Raw genomic sequence first — 18,931 nt, 5'->3', positions numbered from 1 at the left:
TGTCCTGTTAAGGTCAATAAGGAGAGGAGAGGTGTCCTGTTAAGGTCAACAAGGAGAGGAGAGGTGTACTGTTAAGGTCAATAAGGAGAGGAGAGGTGTACTGTTAAGGTCAATAAGGAGAGGAGAGGTGTTCTGTTAAGGTCAATAAGGAGAGGAGAGGTGTCCTGTTAAGGTCAATAAGGAGAGGAGAGGTGTCCTGTTGAGGTCAATAAGGAGAGGAGAGGTGTCCTGTTGAGGTCAATGAGGAGAGGAGAGGTGTCCTGTTGAGGTCAATAAGGAGAGGAGAGGTGTCCTGTTGAGGTCAATAAGGAGAGGTGTCCTGTTAAGGTCAATAAGGAGAGGTGTTCTGTTAAGATCAATAAGGAGAGGTGTCCTGTTAAGGTCAATAAGGAGAGGAGAGGTGTCCTGTTAAGGTCAGCAAGGAGAGGAGAGGTGTACTGTTAAGGTCAATAAGGAGAGGAGAGGTGTACTGTTAAGGTCAATAAGGAGAGGAGAGGTGTTCTGTTAAGGTCAATAAGGAGAGGAGAGGTGTCCTGTTAAGGTCAATAAGGAGAGGAGAGGTGTGCTGTTAAGGTCAATAAGGAGAGGAGAGGTGTCCTGTTAAGTTCAATAAGGAGATGAGAGGTGTCCTGTTAAGGTCAATAAGGAGAGGAGAGGTGTCCTGTTAAGTTCAATAAGGAGAGTGGCTTGTTTAACCTAACGAGTGCTTCTGATTATGAAAGACTTCACAAGGAGAGGAGAGGTGTCCTGTTGAGGTCAATAAGGAGAGGAGACGTGGTCCTCTGTTTTCACACAGTTAGGCTGTGACTGCTGAAGGCCCAACCTGTGTGTGTGTGTGTGTGTGTGTGTGTGCCCGCCTACCCGCCCGCCCGTGGCACAGACCAGAAGCACTCTAATTATGTGGCTGGCTACACAGCATTGCGGTAGGCAGATCTAAGCCAATCAGGAGTGTTTTCATGTTTTAATTTGTGCACCCCTGGTCAGCGCTCAACAGGGGGTGATGATGCAATCAAACACAGCTGTGTGTGTGGGTGGGTGTGTGTGTGTGTGTGCGATTGAGGCCTTAGACTCAAACAAGCCCTTCATCAAAAGAGTCACTCTGACTGGATGAAAGCAGTGTTGTTGTCTGGTTACACATAGAGAACATACTGCACCACATAGAGAACATACTGCACCATGTAGAGAACATACTGCACCACGTAGAGAACATACTGCACCACGTAGAGAACATACTGCACCACGTAGAGAACATACTGCACCACGTAGAGAACATACTGCACCACGTAGAGAACATACTGCACCATGTAGAGAACATACTGCACCACGTAGAGAACATACTGCACCACGTAGAGAACATACTGCACCACGTAGAGAACATACTGCACCACGTAGAGAACATACTGCACCACATAGAGAACGTACTGCACCACGTAGAGAACATACTGCACCACATAGAGAACATACTGCACCACGTAGAGAACATACTGCACCACGTAGAGAACATACTGCACCACGTAGAGAACATACTGCACCACGTAGAGAACATACTGCACCACGTAGAGAACATACTGCACCACGTAGAGAACATACTGCACCACGTAGAGAACATACTGCACCACGTAGAGAACATACTGCACCATGTAGAGAACATACTGCACCACGTAGAGAACATACTGCACCATGTAGAGAACATACTGCACCACGTAGAGAACATACTGCACCACGTAGAGAACATACTGCACCACGTAGAGAACATACTGCACCACGTAGAGAACATACTGCACCATGTAGAGAACATACTGCACCACGTAGAGAACATACTGCACCGTGTGTTGTTGTCTGGTTACACATAGAGAACATACTGCACCATGTAGAGAACATACTGCACCACGTAGAGAACATACTGCACCACGTAGAGAACATACTGCACCACGTAGAGAACATACTGCACCGTGTGTTGTTGTCTGGTTACACATAGAGAACATACTGCACCACGTAGAGAACATACTGCACCACGTAGAGAACATACTGCACCACGTAGAGAACATACTGCACCACGTAGAGAACATACTGCACCACGTAGAGAACATACTGCACCACGTAGAGAACATACTGCACCACGTAGAGAACATACTGCACCACGTAGAGAACATACTGCACCACGTAGAGAACATACTGCACCACGTAGAGAACATACTGCACCACGTAGAGAACATACTGCACCATGTGTTGTTGTCTGGTTACACATAGAGAACATACTGCACCACATAGAGAACATACTGCACCACGTAGAGAACGTACTGCACCACGTAGAGAACGTACTGCACCACGTAGAGAACGTACTGCACCACGTAGAGAACGTACTGCACCACGTAGAGAACGTACTGCACCACGTAGAGAACGTACTGCACCACGTAGAGAACGTACTGCACCACGTAGAGAACGTACTGCACCACGTAGAGAACGTACTGCACCACGTAGAGAACGTACTGCGCCACGTAGAGAACGTACTGCACCACGTAGAGAATGTACTGCACCACGTAGAGAACATACTGCACCACGTAGAGTACATACTGCACCACGTAGAGAACATACTGCACCACGTAGAGAACATACTGCACCACGTAGAGAACATACTGCACCACGTAGAGAACATACTGCACCATGTAGAGAACATACTGCACCATGTGTTGTTGCCTGGTTACATGTAGAGAACATACTGCACCATGTAGAGAACATACTGCACCATGTAGAGAACATACTGCACCATGTGTGGTTGCCTGGTTACACGTAGAGAACATACTGCACCACGTAGAGAACATACTGCACCATGTAGAGAACATACTGCACCACGTAGAGAACATACTGCACCATGTGTTGTTGCTTGGTTACATGTAGAGAACATACTGCACCATGTAGAGAACATACTGCACCATGTGTGGTTGCCTGGTTACACGTAGAGAACATACTGCACCACGTAGAGAACATACTGCACCATGTGTTGTTGCCTGGTTTCATGTAGAGAACATACTGCACCATGTAGAGAACATACTGCACCATGTGTGGTTGCCTGGTTACACGTAGAGAACATACTGCACCACGTAGAGAACATACTGCACCATGTGTTGTTGCCTGGTTACATGTAGAGAACATACTGCACCATGTAGAGGACATACTGCACCATGTAGAGAACATACTGCACCATGTGTTGTTGTCTGGTTACATGTAGAGGACATACTGCACCACGTAGAGAACATACTGCACCACATAGAGAACATACTGCACCACATAGAGAACATACTGCACCATGTAGAGAACATACTGCACCATGTGTTGTTGTCTGGTTACATGTAGAGAACATACTGCACCACGTAGAAAACGTACTGCGCCACGTAGAGAACATACTGCACCATGTGTTGTTGCCTGGTTACACATAGAGAACATACTGCACCATGTGTTGTCTGGTTACATGTAGAGAACATACTGCACCATGTAGAGATCATACTGCACCATGTAGAGAACATACTGCACCACATAGAGAACATACTGCACCATGTAGAGAACATACTGCACCATGTGTTGTTGTCTGGTTACATGTAGAGGACATACTGCACCATGTAGAGATCATACTGCACCATGTAGAGAACATATTGCACCTTGTGTTGTTGTCTTGTTACATGTAGAGAACATACTGCACCATGTGGTGAACATACTGCACCATGTAGAGAACATACTGCACCATGTAGAGAATGTACTGCACCACGTAGAGAACATACTGCACCACGTAGAGAACATACTGCACCATGTAGAGAACATACTGCACCATGTAGAGAACATACTGCACCACATAGAGAACATACTGCACCATGTAGAGAACATACTGCACCACGTAGAGAACATACTGCACCATGTAGAGAACATACTGCACCACGTAGAGAACATACTGCACCATGTAGAGAACATACTGCACCACATAGAGAACATACTGCACCATGTAGAGAACATACTGCACCACGTAGAGAACATACTGCACCACGTAGAGAACATACTGCACCACGTAGAGAACATACTGCACCATCTAGAGAACATACTGCACCACGTAGAGAACATACTGCTCCACGTAGAGAACATACTGCACCATGTAGAGAACATACTGCACCACGTAGAGAACATACTGCACCACGTAGAGAACATACTGCACCATGTAGAGAACATACTGCACCACGTAGAGAACATACTGCACCACGTAGAGAACATACTGCACCACGTAGAGAACATACTGCACCACGTAGAGAACATACTGCACCACGTAGAGAACATACTGCACCACGTAGAGAACATACTGCACCACGTAGAGAACATACTGCACCACGTAGAGAACATACTGCACCACGTAGAGAACATACTGCACCACGTAGAGAACATACTGCACCACGTAGAGAACGTACTGCACCACGTAGAGAACATACTGCACCACGTAGAGAACATACTGCACCACGTAGAGAACATACTGCACCACGTAGAGAACATACTGCACCACGTAGAGAACATACTGCACCACGTAGAGAACATACTGCACCACGTAGAGAACATACTGCACCACATAGAGAACATACTGCACCACGTAGAGAACATACTGCACCACATAGAGAACATACTGCACCACGTAGAGAACATACTGCACCACGTAGAGAACATACTGCACCACGTAGAGAACATACTGCACCACGTAGAGAACATACTGCACCACGTAGAGAACATACTGCACCACGTAGAGAACATACTGCACCACGTAGAGAACATACTGCACCACGTAGAGAACGTACTGCACCACGTAGAGAACGTACTGCACCACGTAGAGAACGTACTGCACCACGTAGAGAACATACTGCACCACGTAGAGAACATACTGCACCACGTAGAGAACATACTGCACCACGTAGAGAACATACTGCACCACGTAGAGAACATACTGCACCACGTAGAGAACATACTGCACCACGTAGAGAACATACTGCACCATGTAGAGAACATACTGCACCACGTAGAGAACATACTGCACCATGTAGAGAACATACTGCACCACGTAGAGAACATACTGCACCACGTAGAGAACATACTGCACCACGTAGAGAACATACTGCACCATGTAGAGAACATACTGCACCACGTAGAGAACATACTGCACCATGTAGAGAACATACTGCACCACGTAGAGAACATACTGCACCATGTAGAGAACATACTGCACCACGTAGAGAACATACTGCACCACGTAGAGAACATACTGCACCACGTAGAGAACATACTGCACCATGTAGAGAACATACTGCACCACGTAGAGAACATACTGCACCGTGTGTTGTTGTCTGGTTACACATAGAGAACATACTGCACCATGTAGAGAACATACTGCACCACGTAGAGAACATACTGCACCACGTAGAGAACATACTGCACCACGTAGAGAACATACTGCACCGTGTGTTGTTGTCTGGTTACACATAGAGAACATACTGCACCACGTAGAGAACATACTGCACCACGTAGAGAACATACTGCACCACGTAGAGAACATACTGCACCACGTAGAGAACATACTGCACCACGTAGAGAACATACTGCACCACGTAGAGAACATACTGCACCACGTAGAGAACATACTGCACCACGTAGAGAACATACTGCACCATGTGTTGTTGTCTGGTTACACATAGAGAACATACTGCACCACATAGAGAACATACTGCACCACGTAGAGAACATACTGCACCACGTAGAGAACGTACTGCACCACGTAGAGAACGTACTGCACCACGTAGAGAACGTACTGCACCACGTAGAGAACGTACTGCACCACGTAGAGAACGTACTGCACCACGTAGAGAACGTACTGCACCACGTAGAGAACGTACTGCACCACGTAGAGAACGTACTGCACCACGTAGAGAACGTACTGCACCACGTAGAGAACGTACTGCACCACGTAGAGAACGTACTGCACCACGTAGAGAACGTACTGCACCACGTAGAGAACATACTGCACCACGTAGAGTACATACTGCACCACGTAGAGAACATACTGCACCACGTAGAGAACATACTGCACCACGTAGAGAACATACTGCACCACGTAGAGAACATACTGCACCATGTAGAGAACATACTGCACCATGTGTTGTTGCCTGGTTACATGTAGAGAACATACTGCACCATGTAGAGAACATACTGCACCATGTAGAGAACATACTGCACCATGTGTGGTTGCCTGGTTACACGTAGAGAACATACTGCACCACGTAGAGAACATACTGCACCATGTAGAGAACATACTGCACCACGTAGAGAACATACTGCACCATGTGTTGTTGCTTGGTTACATGTAGAGAACATACTGCACCATGTAGAGAACATACTGCACCATGTGTGGTTGCCTGGTTACACGTAGAGAACATACTGCACCACGTAGAGAACATACTGCACCATGTGTTGTTGCCTGGTTTCATGTAGAGAACATACTGCACCATGTAGAGAACATACTGCACCATGTGTGGTTGCCTGGTTACACGTAGAGAACATACTGCACCACGTAGAGAACATACTGCACCATGTGTTGTTGCCTGGTTACATGTAGAGAACATACTGCACCATGTAGAGAACATACTGCACCATGTAGAGAACATACTGCACCATGTGTTGTTGTCTGGTTACATGTAGAGGACATACTGCACCACGTAGAGAACATACTGCACCACATAGAGAACATACTGCACCACATAGAGAACATACTGCACCATGTAGAGAACATACTGCACCATGTGTTGTTGTCTGGTTACATGTAGAGAACATACTGCACCACGTAGAAAACGTACTGCGCCACGTAGAGAACATACTGCACCATGTGTTGTTGCCTGGTTACACATAGAGAACATACTGCACCATGTGTTGTCTGGTTACATGTAGAGAACATACTGCACCATGTAGAGATCATACTGCACCATGTAGAGAACATACTGCACCACATAGAGAACATACTGCACCATGTAGAGAACATACTGCACCATGTGTTGTTGTCTGGTTACATGTAGAGGACATACTGCACCATGTAGAGATCATACTGCACCATGTAGAGAACATATTGCACCTTGTGTTGTTGTCTTGTTACATGTAGAGAACATACTGCACCATGTGGTGAACATACTGCACCATGTAGAGAACATACTGCACCATGTAGAGAACGTACTGCACCACGTAGAGAACATACTGCACCACGTAGAGAACATACTGCACCATGTAGAGAACATACTGCACCATGTAGAGAACATACTGCACCACATAGAGAACATACTGCACCATGTAGAGAACATACTGCACCACGTAGAGAACATACTGCACCATGTAGAGAACATACTGCACCACGTAGAGAACATACTGCACCATGTAGAGAACATACTGCACCACATAGAGAACATACTGCACCATGTAGAGAACATACTGCACCATGTAGAGAACATACTGCACCACGTAGAGAACATACTGCACCACGTAGAGAACATACTGCACCACGTAGAGAACATACTGCACCATCTAGAGAACATACTGCACCACGTAGAGAACATACTGCTCCACGTAGAGAACATACTGCACCATGTAGAGAACATACTGCACCACGTAGAGAACATACTGCACCACGTAGAGAACATACTGCACCATGTAGAGAACATACTGCACCACGTAGAGAACATACTGCACCACGTAGAGAACATACTGCACCACGTAGAGAACATACTGCACCACGTAGAGAACATACTGCACCACGTAGAGAACATACTGCACCACGTAGAGAACATACTGCACCACGTAGAGAACATACTGCACCACGTAGAGAACATACTGCACCACGTAGAGAACATACTGCACCACGTAGAGAACATACTGCACCACGTAGAGAACGTACTGCACCACGTAGAGAACATACTGCACCACGTAGAGAACATACTGCACCACGTAGAGAACATACTGCACCACGTAGAGAACATACTGCACCACGTAGAGAACATACTGCACCACGTAGAGAACATACTGCACCACGTAGAGAACATACTGCACCACATAGAGAACATACTGCACCACGTAGAGAACATACTGCACCACGTAGAGAACATACTGCACCACGTAGAGAACATACTGCACCACGTAGAGAACATACTGCACCACGTAGAGAACATACTGCACCACGTAGAGAACATACTGCACCACGTAGAGAACATACTGCACCACGTAGAGAACATACTGCACCACGTAGAGAACGTACTGCACCACGTAGAGAACGTACTGCACCACGTAGAGAACGTACTGCACCACGTAGAGAACGTACTGCACCACGTAGAGAACATACTGCACCACGTAGAGAACATACTGCACCACGTAGAGAACGTACTGCACCACGTAGAGAACATACTGCACCACGTAGAGAACGTACTGCACCACGTAGAGAACATACTGCACCACATAGAGAACATACTGCACCACGTAGAGAACATACTGCACCACGTAGAGAACATACTGCACCACGTAGAGAACATACTGCACCACGTAGAGAACGTACTGCACCACGTAGAGAACATACTGCACCACATAGAGAACATACTGCACCACGTAGAGCTTGATGGTTGTGGATTAACAGGTAGACGGACCCAGACAGGATTAACAGGTAGACGGACCCAGACAGGATTAACAGGTAGACGGACCCAGACAGGATTAACAGGTAGACGGACCCAGACAGGATGAACAGGTAGCCGGACCCAGACAGGATGAACAGGTAGCCGGACCCAGACAGGATTAACAGGTAGACGGACCCAGACAGGATTAACAGGTAGACGGACCCAGACAGGATTAACAGGTAGACGGACCCAGACAGGATTAACAGGTATCCGGACCCAGACAGGATTAACAGGTAGCCGGACCCAGACAGGATGAACAGGTAGCCGGACCCAGACAGGATGAATAGGTAGCCGGACCCAGACAGGATGAATAGAGAAAAGGACCCAGACAGGATGAATAGGTAGACGGACCCAGACAGGATGAATAGAGAAAAGGACCCAGACGGGATGAATAGGTAGCCGGACCCAGACAGGATGAACAGGTAGCCGGACCCAGACAGGATGAACAGGTAGCCGGACCCAGACAGGATGAATAGGTAGCCGGACCCAGACAGGATGAATAGGTAGACGGACCCAGACAGGATGAACAGGTAGATGGACCCCAGACAGGATGTTATGTTTGGGGGCAAATCCCGTGCATCACATCATTGAGTACCACTCCATATTGTCAAGCGTTGTAATTGTTAAGGAATGGGGAGTTTTTCATGGTAAACAACATCATCTGTATAGAGCTAAGCACTGTCAATCATCTGTATAGAGCTAAGCACTGTCAATCATCTGTATAGAGCTAAGCACTGTCAATCATCTGTATAGAGCTAAGCACTGTCAACATCATCTGTATAGAGCTAAGCACTGTCAATCATCTGTATAGAGCTAAGCACTGTCAATCATCTGTATAGAGCTAAGCACTGTCAATCATCTGTATAGAGCTAAGCACTGTCAACATCATCTGTATAGAGCTAAGCACTGTCAATCATCTCTATAGAGCTAAGCACTGTCAATCACCTGTATAGAGCTAAGCACTGTCAACATCATCTGTATAGAGCTAAGCACTGTCAATCATCTGTATAGAGCTAAGCACTGTCAATCATCTGTATAGAGCTAAGCACTGTCAATCATCTGTATAGAGCTAAGCACTGTCAATCATCTGTATAGAGCTAAGCACTGTCAATCATCTGTATAGAGCTAAGCACTGTCAACATCATCTGTATAGAGCTAAGCACTGTCAAACTCATCTGTATAGAGCTAAGCACTGTCAAACTCATCTGTATAGAGCTAAGCACTGTCAACATCATCTGTATAGAGCTAAGCACTGTCAAACTCATCTGTATAGAGCTAAGCACTGTCAAACTCATCTGTATAGAGCTAAGCACTGTCAACATCATCTGTATAGAGCTAAGCACTGTCAAACTCATCTGTATAGAGCTAAGCACTGTCAAACTCATCTGTATAGAGCTAAGCACTGTCAAACTCATCTGTATAGAGCTAAGCACTGTCAATCATCTGTATAGAGCTAAGCACTGTCAATCATCTGTATAGAGCTAAGCACTGTCAATCATCTGTATAGAGCTAAGCACTGTCAATCATCTGTATAGAGCTAAGCACTGTCAATCATCTGTATAGAGCTAAGCACTGTCAATCATCTGTATAGAGCTAAGCATTGTCAACATCATCTGTATAGAGCTAAGCACTGTCAATCACCTGTATAGAGCTAAGCACTGTCAATCACCTGTATAGAGCTAAGCACTGTCAATCATCTGTATAGAGCTAAGCACTGTCAATCATCTGTATAGAGCTAAGCACTGTCAATCATCTGTATAGAGCTAAGCACTGTCAATCATCTGTATAGAGCTAAGCACTGTCAATCATCTGTATAGAGCTAAGCACTGTCAATCATCTGTATAGAGCTAAGCACTGTCAATCATCTGTATAGAGCTAAGCACTGTCAATCATCTGTATAGAGCTAAGCACTGTCAATCATCTGTATAGAGCTAAGCACTGTCAATCATCTGTATAGAGCTAAGCACTGTCAATCATCTGTATAGAGCTAAGCACTGTCAATCATCTGTATAGAGCTAAGCACTGGTCAACATCATCTGTATAGAGCTAAGCACTGTCAATCATCTGTATAGAGCTAAGCACTGTCAATCATCTGTATAGAGCTAAGCACTGTCAATCATCTGTATAGAGCTAAGCACTGTCAAAATCATGAAGGAAAACCTGGTTCAGTCTGCTTTCCACCAGACACTGGGAGATGAAGTCACCTTTCAGCAGGACAATAACCTAAAACACAAGGCCAAATCTACTCTGGAGTAGAAGACAGTGAATCTTCCTGAGTGGCCGAGTTACAGTTTTGACTTGGATCTACTTCAAAATCTATGGTAAAAACTGAAAAATGGTTGTCTGGCAATGATCCACAACCGATTTGACAGAGCTTGAAGAAGAAGAATCAATAAATAATTATAGGCAATCCAGGTGTGACTGAATTCAGGTGTGATTTACCCAGAAAGACACAGCTGTAATCTTTGCCAAAGGTACTTCTACAAAGTATTGATTGAGGAGTGTGAATACTTGTGTAAATTAGATTTCATTATTTCATTTGCAACACACAAAAAAAATGACTTTGTCTTCACAAGGTATTGTGTGTAGATGGGTGGCACTACTATCTATATTGAATTCAGGCTTTAACACAACACAATGTGGAATAGGTCAAGGGGTATGAGTACTTCCTGAAGGCACTGTTAGCTACTTCCGGGTGTTTCAGTAATCCATTCTGGCAGCTAACCCTCATCTGTCTACCCATGATGCTTTTTAGGGTCGGTGAAGCTGATCTCTGAGGTATCCCAGCGTATCCAGGACAACGCCCGCAGCCATGACAACCACCTGCAGCTGCGGCGGGTGCAGAGACTGCTGAAGGGGAGAAAGACCAAGGTGGAAGCTCCAGGTTGGTTCTGATTCTGATTACATTCCTTTCTCTCTTACTCTTGTTCTCTCTACCCCTCTCACTCTTTACCCCTCTCACTCTCTACCCCTCTCACTCTCTACCCCTCTCACTCTCTACCCCTCTCACTCTCTACCCCTCTCACTCTCTACCCCTCTCACTCTCTACCCCTCTCACTCTCTACCCCCTCTCACTCTTTACCCCCTCTCACTCTCTACCCCTCTCACTCTCTACCCCTCTCACTCTCTACCCCTCTCACTCTCTACCCCCTCTCACTCTCTACCCCTCTCACTCTCTACCCCTCTCACTCTCTACCCCTCTCACTCTCTACCCCTCTCACTCTCTACCCCTCTCACTCTCTACCCCTCTCACTCTCTACCCCTCTCACTCTTTACCCCTCTCACTCTCTACCCCTCTCACTCTCTACCCCTCTCACTCTCTATCCCTCTCACTCTCTACCCCTCTCACTCTATACCCCTCTCACTCTCTACCCCTCTCACTCTCTACCCCTCTCACTCTCTACCCCTCTCACTCTCTACCCCTCTCACTCTCTACCCCTCTCACTCTCTACCCCTCTCACTCTCTACCCCTCTCACTCTCTACCCCTCTCACTCTCTATCCCTCTCACTCTCTACCCCTCTCACTCTTTACCCCTCTCACTCTCTACCCCCTCTCACTCTCTACCCCCTCTCACTCTCTACCCCTCTCACTCTCTACCCCTCTCACTCTCTACCCCCTCTCACTCTCTACCCCCTCTCACTCTCTACCCCTCTCACTCTCTACCCCTCTCACTCTCTACCCCTCTCACTCTCTACCCCTCTCACTCTCTACCCCTCTCACTCTCTACCCCTCTCACTCTCTACCCCTCTCACTCTCTACCCCCTCTCACTCTCTACCCCCTCTCACTCTCTACCCCCTCTCACTCTCTACCCCTCTCACTCTCTACCCCTCTCACTCTCTACCCCTCTCACTCTCTACCCCTCTCACTCTCTCTTTCAATTCAATTCAAAGTGTTTTTTTTTGGTGTTGTGACTTTACTTTCATTAATCTGATGACTGTTATTTATTTAATCAACTAAATATGTTTAATTGTTACCCTTTTTTAAATGAATCATATAACAATTACTTCATTAGGATTTGGGGCACCACGGAAGAGGTTGTAACTCTTCCGTGGGGAACCATGGAAGAGTTACCATCTCCAGAATTAAACTCTAGAAGATATACCTATTTCCTTGATAAACAGTCATCTGATTTAATTGTTACCTCATATCATCATTCTGACCAGTCGTAACCTTGGATCTGCAGAAACCCCAGCCTTATGATTCAGTACTACACACATTGGTTTAATTATTTACTAGCTAACTAAATAATAACACAGAATAAACATACACCCTTTAGATGGAACAGAGGTCCCTAGTGGATTGACAAAATATGTCGGCTTGTACACATCGACATGGAGAGAGACTTATCGTTGATACATTTCAGAACTATTTTCTCATGAATCATATAGTTTTCACATGAACCGCCGCCCGTTTTTGGAATAAGAAATCATGACTGTATTTACGTGCGAACGCCTTTGTTCGGCGTTGATCTGTCGGAACCAGCCTTCCTTAGGAAAGGTTGTTGGCCTTTCAGCAGGAAGCTTGTGTGGTTCTGATCTCGTACTGTTGTTCAGTCAGGAAGATAGCTAGCCAGCCATGTTGACGGTTCTCATTTGGTGATGAGCGTAGTAGGATGGTCTCACATAGATTCGCATTTTCTAGATAATTATATATGTATTTTTTTCTCATGGTTTGTTTTGATCTATTTGTGTCGCTGTCCTGGGGCTTTGTTTGTGTTTGTAAATATACAGGGTCTTGCAAAAGTATCCCCCCCCCCCCCCCTTTTCATTTTTCCTATTTTGTTGCATTACAACCTATAATTTAAATTAATTTTTATTTGGATTTCATCTAATGGACATAAACAATATACAATAAACAACACAAAATACTCCAAATTGGTAAAGTGAAATAACTCTAACTGGAAAAGTGGTGTGTACATACAGTATGCCCCTAAATAAGATCTGGTGCAACCAATTACCTTCAGAAGTCACCTAATTAGTTAGACTGCAAACAGGTGGACTTGATTTAAGTGTCGCATGATCTCAGTGTATATATACACCTGTTCTGAATGGCCCCAGAGTCTACAACCCCACTTAGCAAGGGGCACCACCAAGCAAGCGTCACCATGAAGACCAAAGAGGTCAGGGACAAGGTTGTGGAGAAGTACAGATCAGGGTTGGGGTTATAAAAAAATATCTGAAACTTTGAACATCCCATGGAGCACAATTAAATCCATTATTAAAACATTGAAAGAATATGACACCACAACAAACCTGCCAAGAGAGGGCCACCCACCAAAACTCACAGACCAGGCAAGTAGGGCATTAATCAGAGAGGCAACAAAGAGACCGAAGATAAAGCTGAAGGAGCTGCAAAGCTCCACAGCGGAGATTGAAGTATCTGTCCATAGGACCACTTTAAGCCGTATACTCCACAGAGCTGGGCTTTACGGAAGAGTGGTCAGAAAAAAAGCCATTGCTTAAAGAAAAAATAAGTAAACACCTTTTGGTGTTGTGGGAGACTCCCCAAACATATGGAAGAAGGTACTCTGGTCACATGAGTCTAAAATGTAGCTTTTTGGGCATCAAGGAAAATGCGCAAATGGCGCAAACCCAACACCTTTCATCACCCCGAGAACACCTTTCATCACCCCGAGAACACCATCCCCACAGTGAAGCATGGTGGTGGCAGCATCATGCTGTGGGGATGTTTTTTTAGGGAAACTGGTTAGAATTGAAGTAATGAGGGATGGTGGTAAATACAGAGAAAGTATTGAGGGAAACTTCTTCCAGAGATTTGAGACTGAGGTTCACCTTCCAGCAGGACAATGACCCTAAGCATAATAACCCCCCAAGAGACTTGCAGCTGTCATTACTGCATAAGGTGGCTCTACAAAGTATTGACTTTGGGGGGTGAATAGTTAAGCTCAAGTTTTCATTTTTTTTGTTCATATTTCTTGTTTGATTTACAATAAAAAAAATATTTTAATCTTCAAAGTGTAAATCAAAGGATACAACCCCCCCCCCCCCCCCCCCCAAAAAAACTATTTTAATTACAGGTTGTAAGGCAACAAATGGCAGGAGGTTAGGAAGTGCCGCTCAGTTTCCACCTAATTTTGTGGGCAGTGTGCACATAGCCTGTCTTCTCTTGAGAGCCATGTCTGCCTTCCCGTGTTTGTGAACAGAGCCCCCGGACCAGCTTGCTTGCTTAGGGGACTCTTCTCCAGGTTCACTTCTCTGTAGGTGATGGCTTTGTTATGGAAGGTTGGGGAATCGCTTCCTTTTAGGTGGTTGTAGAAGTTAAAGTCTATTTTCTAGATTTTGATTATTAGTGGGTATCGGCCTAATTCTGCTCTGCATACATTATTTGGTGTTTTACGTTTTACACAGAGGATGTTTTAGCAGAATTCTGCATGCAGAGTCTCAATTTGGTGTTTGTCCCATTTTGTGAAGTCTTGGTTGGTGAGCGGACCCCAGACCTCACAACCATAAAGGGCAATGGGCTCTATGACTGATTCAAGTGTTTTTAGCCAGATCATAATTGGTATGTTGAAATTTATGTTCCTTTTGATGGCGTAGAAGGCCCTTCTTGCCTTGTCTCTCAGATGGTTCACAGCTTTGTGGAAGTTACTTGTGGCGCTGATGTTTAGGCCAAGGTATGTATTGTTCTTTGTGCGCTCTAGGACAATGCTGTCTAGATGGAATTTGTATTTATGGTCCTGGCAACTGGACCTTTTTTGGATCACCATTATTTTGGTCTTACTGAGATTTACTGTCAGGGCCCCCAGGTCTGTCGGGGCCCAGGTCTGACAGAATCTGTGCAGAAGATCTAGGTGCTGTTGTAGGCCCTCCTTGGTTGGGGACGGAATCAGATCATCAGCAAACAGTAGACATTTTACTTCTAGTAGGGTGAAGCCGGGTGCTGCAGACTGTTACAGTGCCCTCACCAGTTCGTTGATATGTATGTTGAAGAGAGTGATGCTCAAACTGCATCCCTGTCTCACCCCACGGCTCTGTGGGAAGAAGTTCATTACTATTTTAACCACACGTGTACCTGTCTCTTTCTCTACTATTCTCTCTCTACTTCTCTCTACCTTCTTCCTCTCTCTCTACTTCTCTACCCTTTTCCTCTCTCTACTTCTCTACCTTCCTCCTCTCTCTCTTTCCACTTCTCTACCTTCCTCCTCTCTCTCTACTTCTCTACCTTCCTCCTCTCTCTTTCTCTCCACTTCTCTACCTTCCTCCTCTCTCTCCACTTCTCTACCTTCCTCCTCTCTCCACTTCTCTACCTTTCTCCTCTCTCTTTCTCTCCACTTCTCTACCTTCCTCCTCTCTCTCTTTCTCTCCACTTCTCTACCTTCCTCCTCTCTCTCTTTCTCTCCACTTCTCTACCTTTCTCCTCTCTCTCTACTTCACTACCTTTCTCCTCTCTTTCACTTCTTTACTTCTCTCTTCTCTCTCTCTACTTCTCTCTTCTCTCTCTCTACTTCTCTACCTTCCTCCTCTCTACTTATTTACCTCTCTCCTCTCTCTCCACTTCTCTATCTTTCTCCTCTCTCTCTACTTCTTTACCTCTCTCTCCTCTCTCTCTCTACTTCTTAACCTCTCTCCTCTCTCTCTCTCTACTTCTTTACCTCTCTCCTGTCCTGTCCTTTCCTCCTGTCCTCCCCTCCTGTCCTCTCCTCCTGTCCTCCCGTCTCTCCTCCACCTCTCCTCGTCTCCTCCGTACTCTCTTCCGTACTCTCTTCCTCCTCTCCCCTCCTATCCTCTCCTCCTCCTCTCCTCCCGAGGGAGTGGTCCACATGTAGAAGGAACAACAGAGAGACGTCGTCCTCGTGCCTCCCTCACCCTGCCTGTCTCCCCACGGACCAATTACAGACTCATCTAGTGGACCGGCACATGAAAAGGAAGCTGTGTGTATATGAACACACACATACACACACACACAAACGTGTATGTGTCTATGGACACTGCTGTGTCTTTTATGTGTGTGTGTGTGTGTGTGTACTTAGCACAAAAGGTGTTCGGGAGGCTGCCATAAGCATGGCTGTGAATAGCTAGTGAGCAGCAGGTCTCTCTGTTCGTGTGGAGGAGGTTTTTCATCTCATCCGTGGTTCTCAGGCCCCTTTCAACTCTCTACTGAGCCTCTTTCCTCTCTTTCAGCCAATCAGGTCTGAATCCTTCCTAACTAACATCAAGACAAGCACCAGTCTGTCTCAGCCCCTCCCTCACAGTCCCGCCACCCCAGCCCTCAAAGCCTCTGCCTCAACCTCCAGCACTTCTACTGTGGCTAAAAGAAAGGCTAGCTGCTTCTCCAGTGATGTGTCCCAAATGACACCCTTTCTCCTACGTAGTGTTTAACCAGAGGTGAGGAGGTAGCCAGGCAGAGAGAGAGAGAGAGATGGAGCCCCTAGATTATATTTAGTAGTCCATCAGATGAGGAGGTAGCCAGGCAGAGAGAGAGATGGAGTCCCTAGATAATATCGAGTAGCCCATCAGATGAGGAGGTAGCAAAGCAGAGAGAGGGATGGAGCCCCTGGAACACATGGAGTAGCCCAGCAAAAGATAAAGAGGCTGATTGTGAGATAAGAATTAAGAAGAGAGGAATCAATGAGACATCGATACCACAGACAGTCTGGCTGGATGGAGTTATCCTGGGAGGTTGGGGGGGGGGGGGGGGCTGGAGAGATGTCTGGAGGCTGGTAGGGAGGATGGATAGAGGCAGGCAGGGAGGCTGGAGGGATGGAGAGAGGCAGGCAGGGAGGCTGGAGGGAGGGAGGGAGGCTGGATAGATGGATGGATGGAGGGAGGCTGGAGGGAGGGAGCCTGGAGAGAGGGAGGCTGGATCCCGTACCTAACCTGAAACAACTCAGGAACGATCCCGTACCTAACCTGAAACAACTCAGGAACGATCCCGTACCTGACCTGAAACAACTCAGGAACGATCCCGTACCTAACCTGAAACAACTCAGGAACGATCCCGTACCTAACCTGAAACAACTCAGGAACGATCCCGTACCTAACCTGAAACAACTCAGGAACAATCCCGTACCTACCCCGAAACAACTCAGGAACGGTCCCGTACCTAACCTGAAACAACTCAGGAACGGTCCTAACCTGAAACAACTCAGGAACGATCCCGTACCTAACCTGAAACAACTCAGGAACGATCCCGTACCTAACCTGAAACAACTCAGGAACGATCCTAACCTGAAACAACCCAGGAACGATCCCGTACCTAACCTGAAACAACTCAGGAACGATCCCGTACCTACCCCGAAACAACTCAGGAACGGTCCCGTACCTAACCTGAAACAACTCAGGAACGATCCCGTACCTAACCTGAAACAACTCAGGAACGGTCCTAACCTGAAACAACTCAGGAACGATCCCGTACCTGACCTGAAACAACTCAGGAACAATCCCGTACCTACCCCGAAACAACTCAGGAACGATCCCGATCCTAACCAGAAACAACTCAGGAACGATCCTAACCTGAAACAACCCAGGAACGATCCCGTACCTACCCCGAAACAACTCAGGAACGGTCCCGTACCTAACCTGAAACAACTCAGGAGCGATCCCGATCCTAACCAGAAACAACTCAGGAACGATCCTAACCTGAAACAACCCAGGAACGATCCCGTACCTAACCTGAAACAACTCAGGAACGATCCTAACCTGAAACAACCCAGGAACGATCCCGTACCTAACCTGGAACAACTCAGGAACGGTCCTAACCTGAAACAACTCAGGAACGGTCCTAACCTGAAACAACTCAGGAACGGTCCTAACCTGAAACAACTCAGGAACGGTCCTAACCTGAAACAACTCAGGAACGGTCCTAACCTGAAACAACTCAGGAACGGTCCTAACCTGAAACAACTCAGGAACGGTCCTAACCTGAAACAACCCAGGAACGATCCCGTACCTAACCTGAAACAACCCAGGAACGATCCCGTACCTAACCTGAAACATCTCAGGAACGATCCCGTACCTGACCCGAAACAACTCAGGAACGATCCCGTACCTACCCCGAAACAACTCAGGAACGATCCCGTACCTGACCCGAAACAACTCAGGAACGATCCCGTACCTGACCTGAAACAACTCAGGAACGATCCCGTACCTGACCTGAAACAACTCAGGAACGATCCCGTACCTACCCGGAAACAACTCAGGAACGATCCAGATCCTAACATGAAACAACTCAGGAACGATCCCGTAC

At 46.4% G+C, this 18,931-nt stretch overlaps 1 protein-coding gene across 26 annotated transcripts in view; it reads left to right on the top strand.

Annotated features, from left to right (window-relative positions):
• Positions 1 to 18,931, top strand: part of LOC118942869 (rho guanine nucleotide exchange factor 39-like) — a 104,248-nt gene that overhangs the window by 60,720 nt on the left and 24,597 nt on the right. For all 26 annotated transcript variants that reach the window (XR_005038520.1, XR_005038519.1, XR_005038518.1 and 23 more), the window contains exon 7: positions 11,479 to 11,607. Coding sequence is in view for 1 of the 26 variants with exons in the window: in XM_036956814.1 (XP_036812709.1) it covers positions 11,479 to 11,607 (129 nt within the window). In the remaining 25 variants the exon portion in view is untranslated. The remainder of the gene's footprint in view (positions 1 to 11,478; positions 11,608 to 18,931) is intronic.

The sequence above is a fragment of the Oncorhynchus mykiss genome, chromosome 21 (assembly GCF_013265735.2).
Source record: "Oncorhynchus mykiss isolate Arlee chromosome 21, USDA_OmykA_1.1, whole genome shotgun sequence".
NCBI classification, from domain to species: domain Eukaryota; kingdom Metazoa; phylum Chordata; class Actinopteri; order Salmoniformes; family Salmonidae; genus Oncorhynchus; species Oncorhynchus mykiss.
This window is presented reverse-complemented; position numbering and strand designations above follow the sequence as displayed.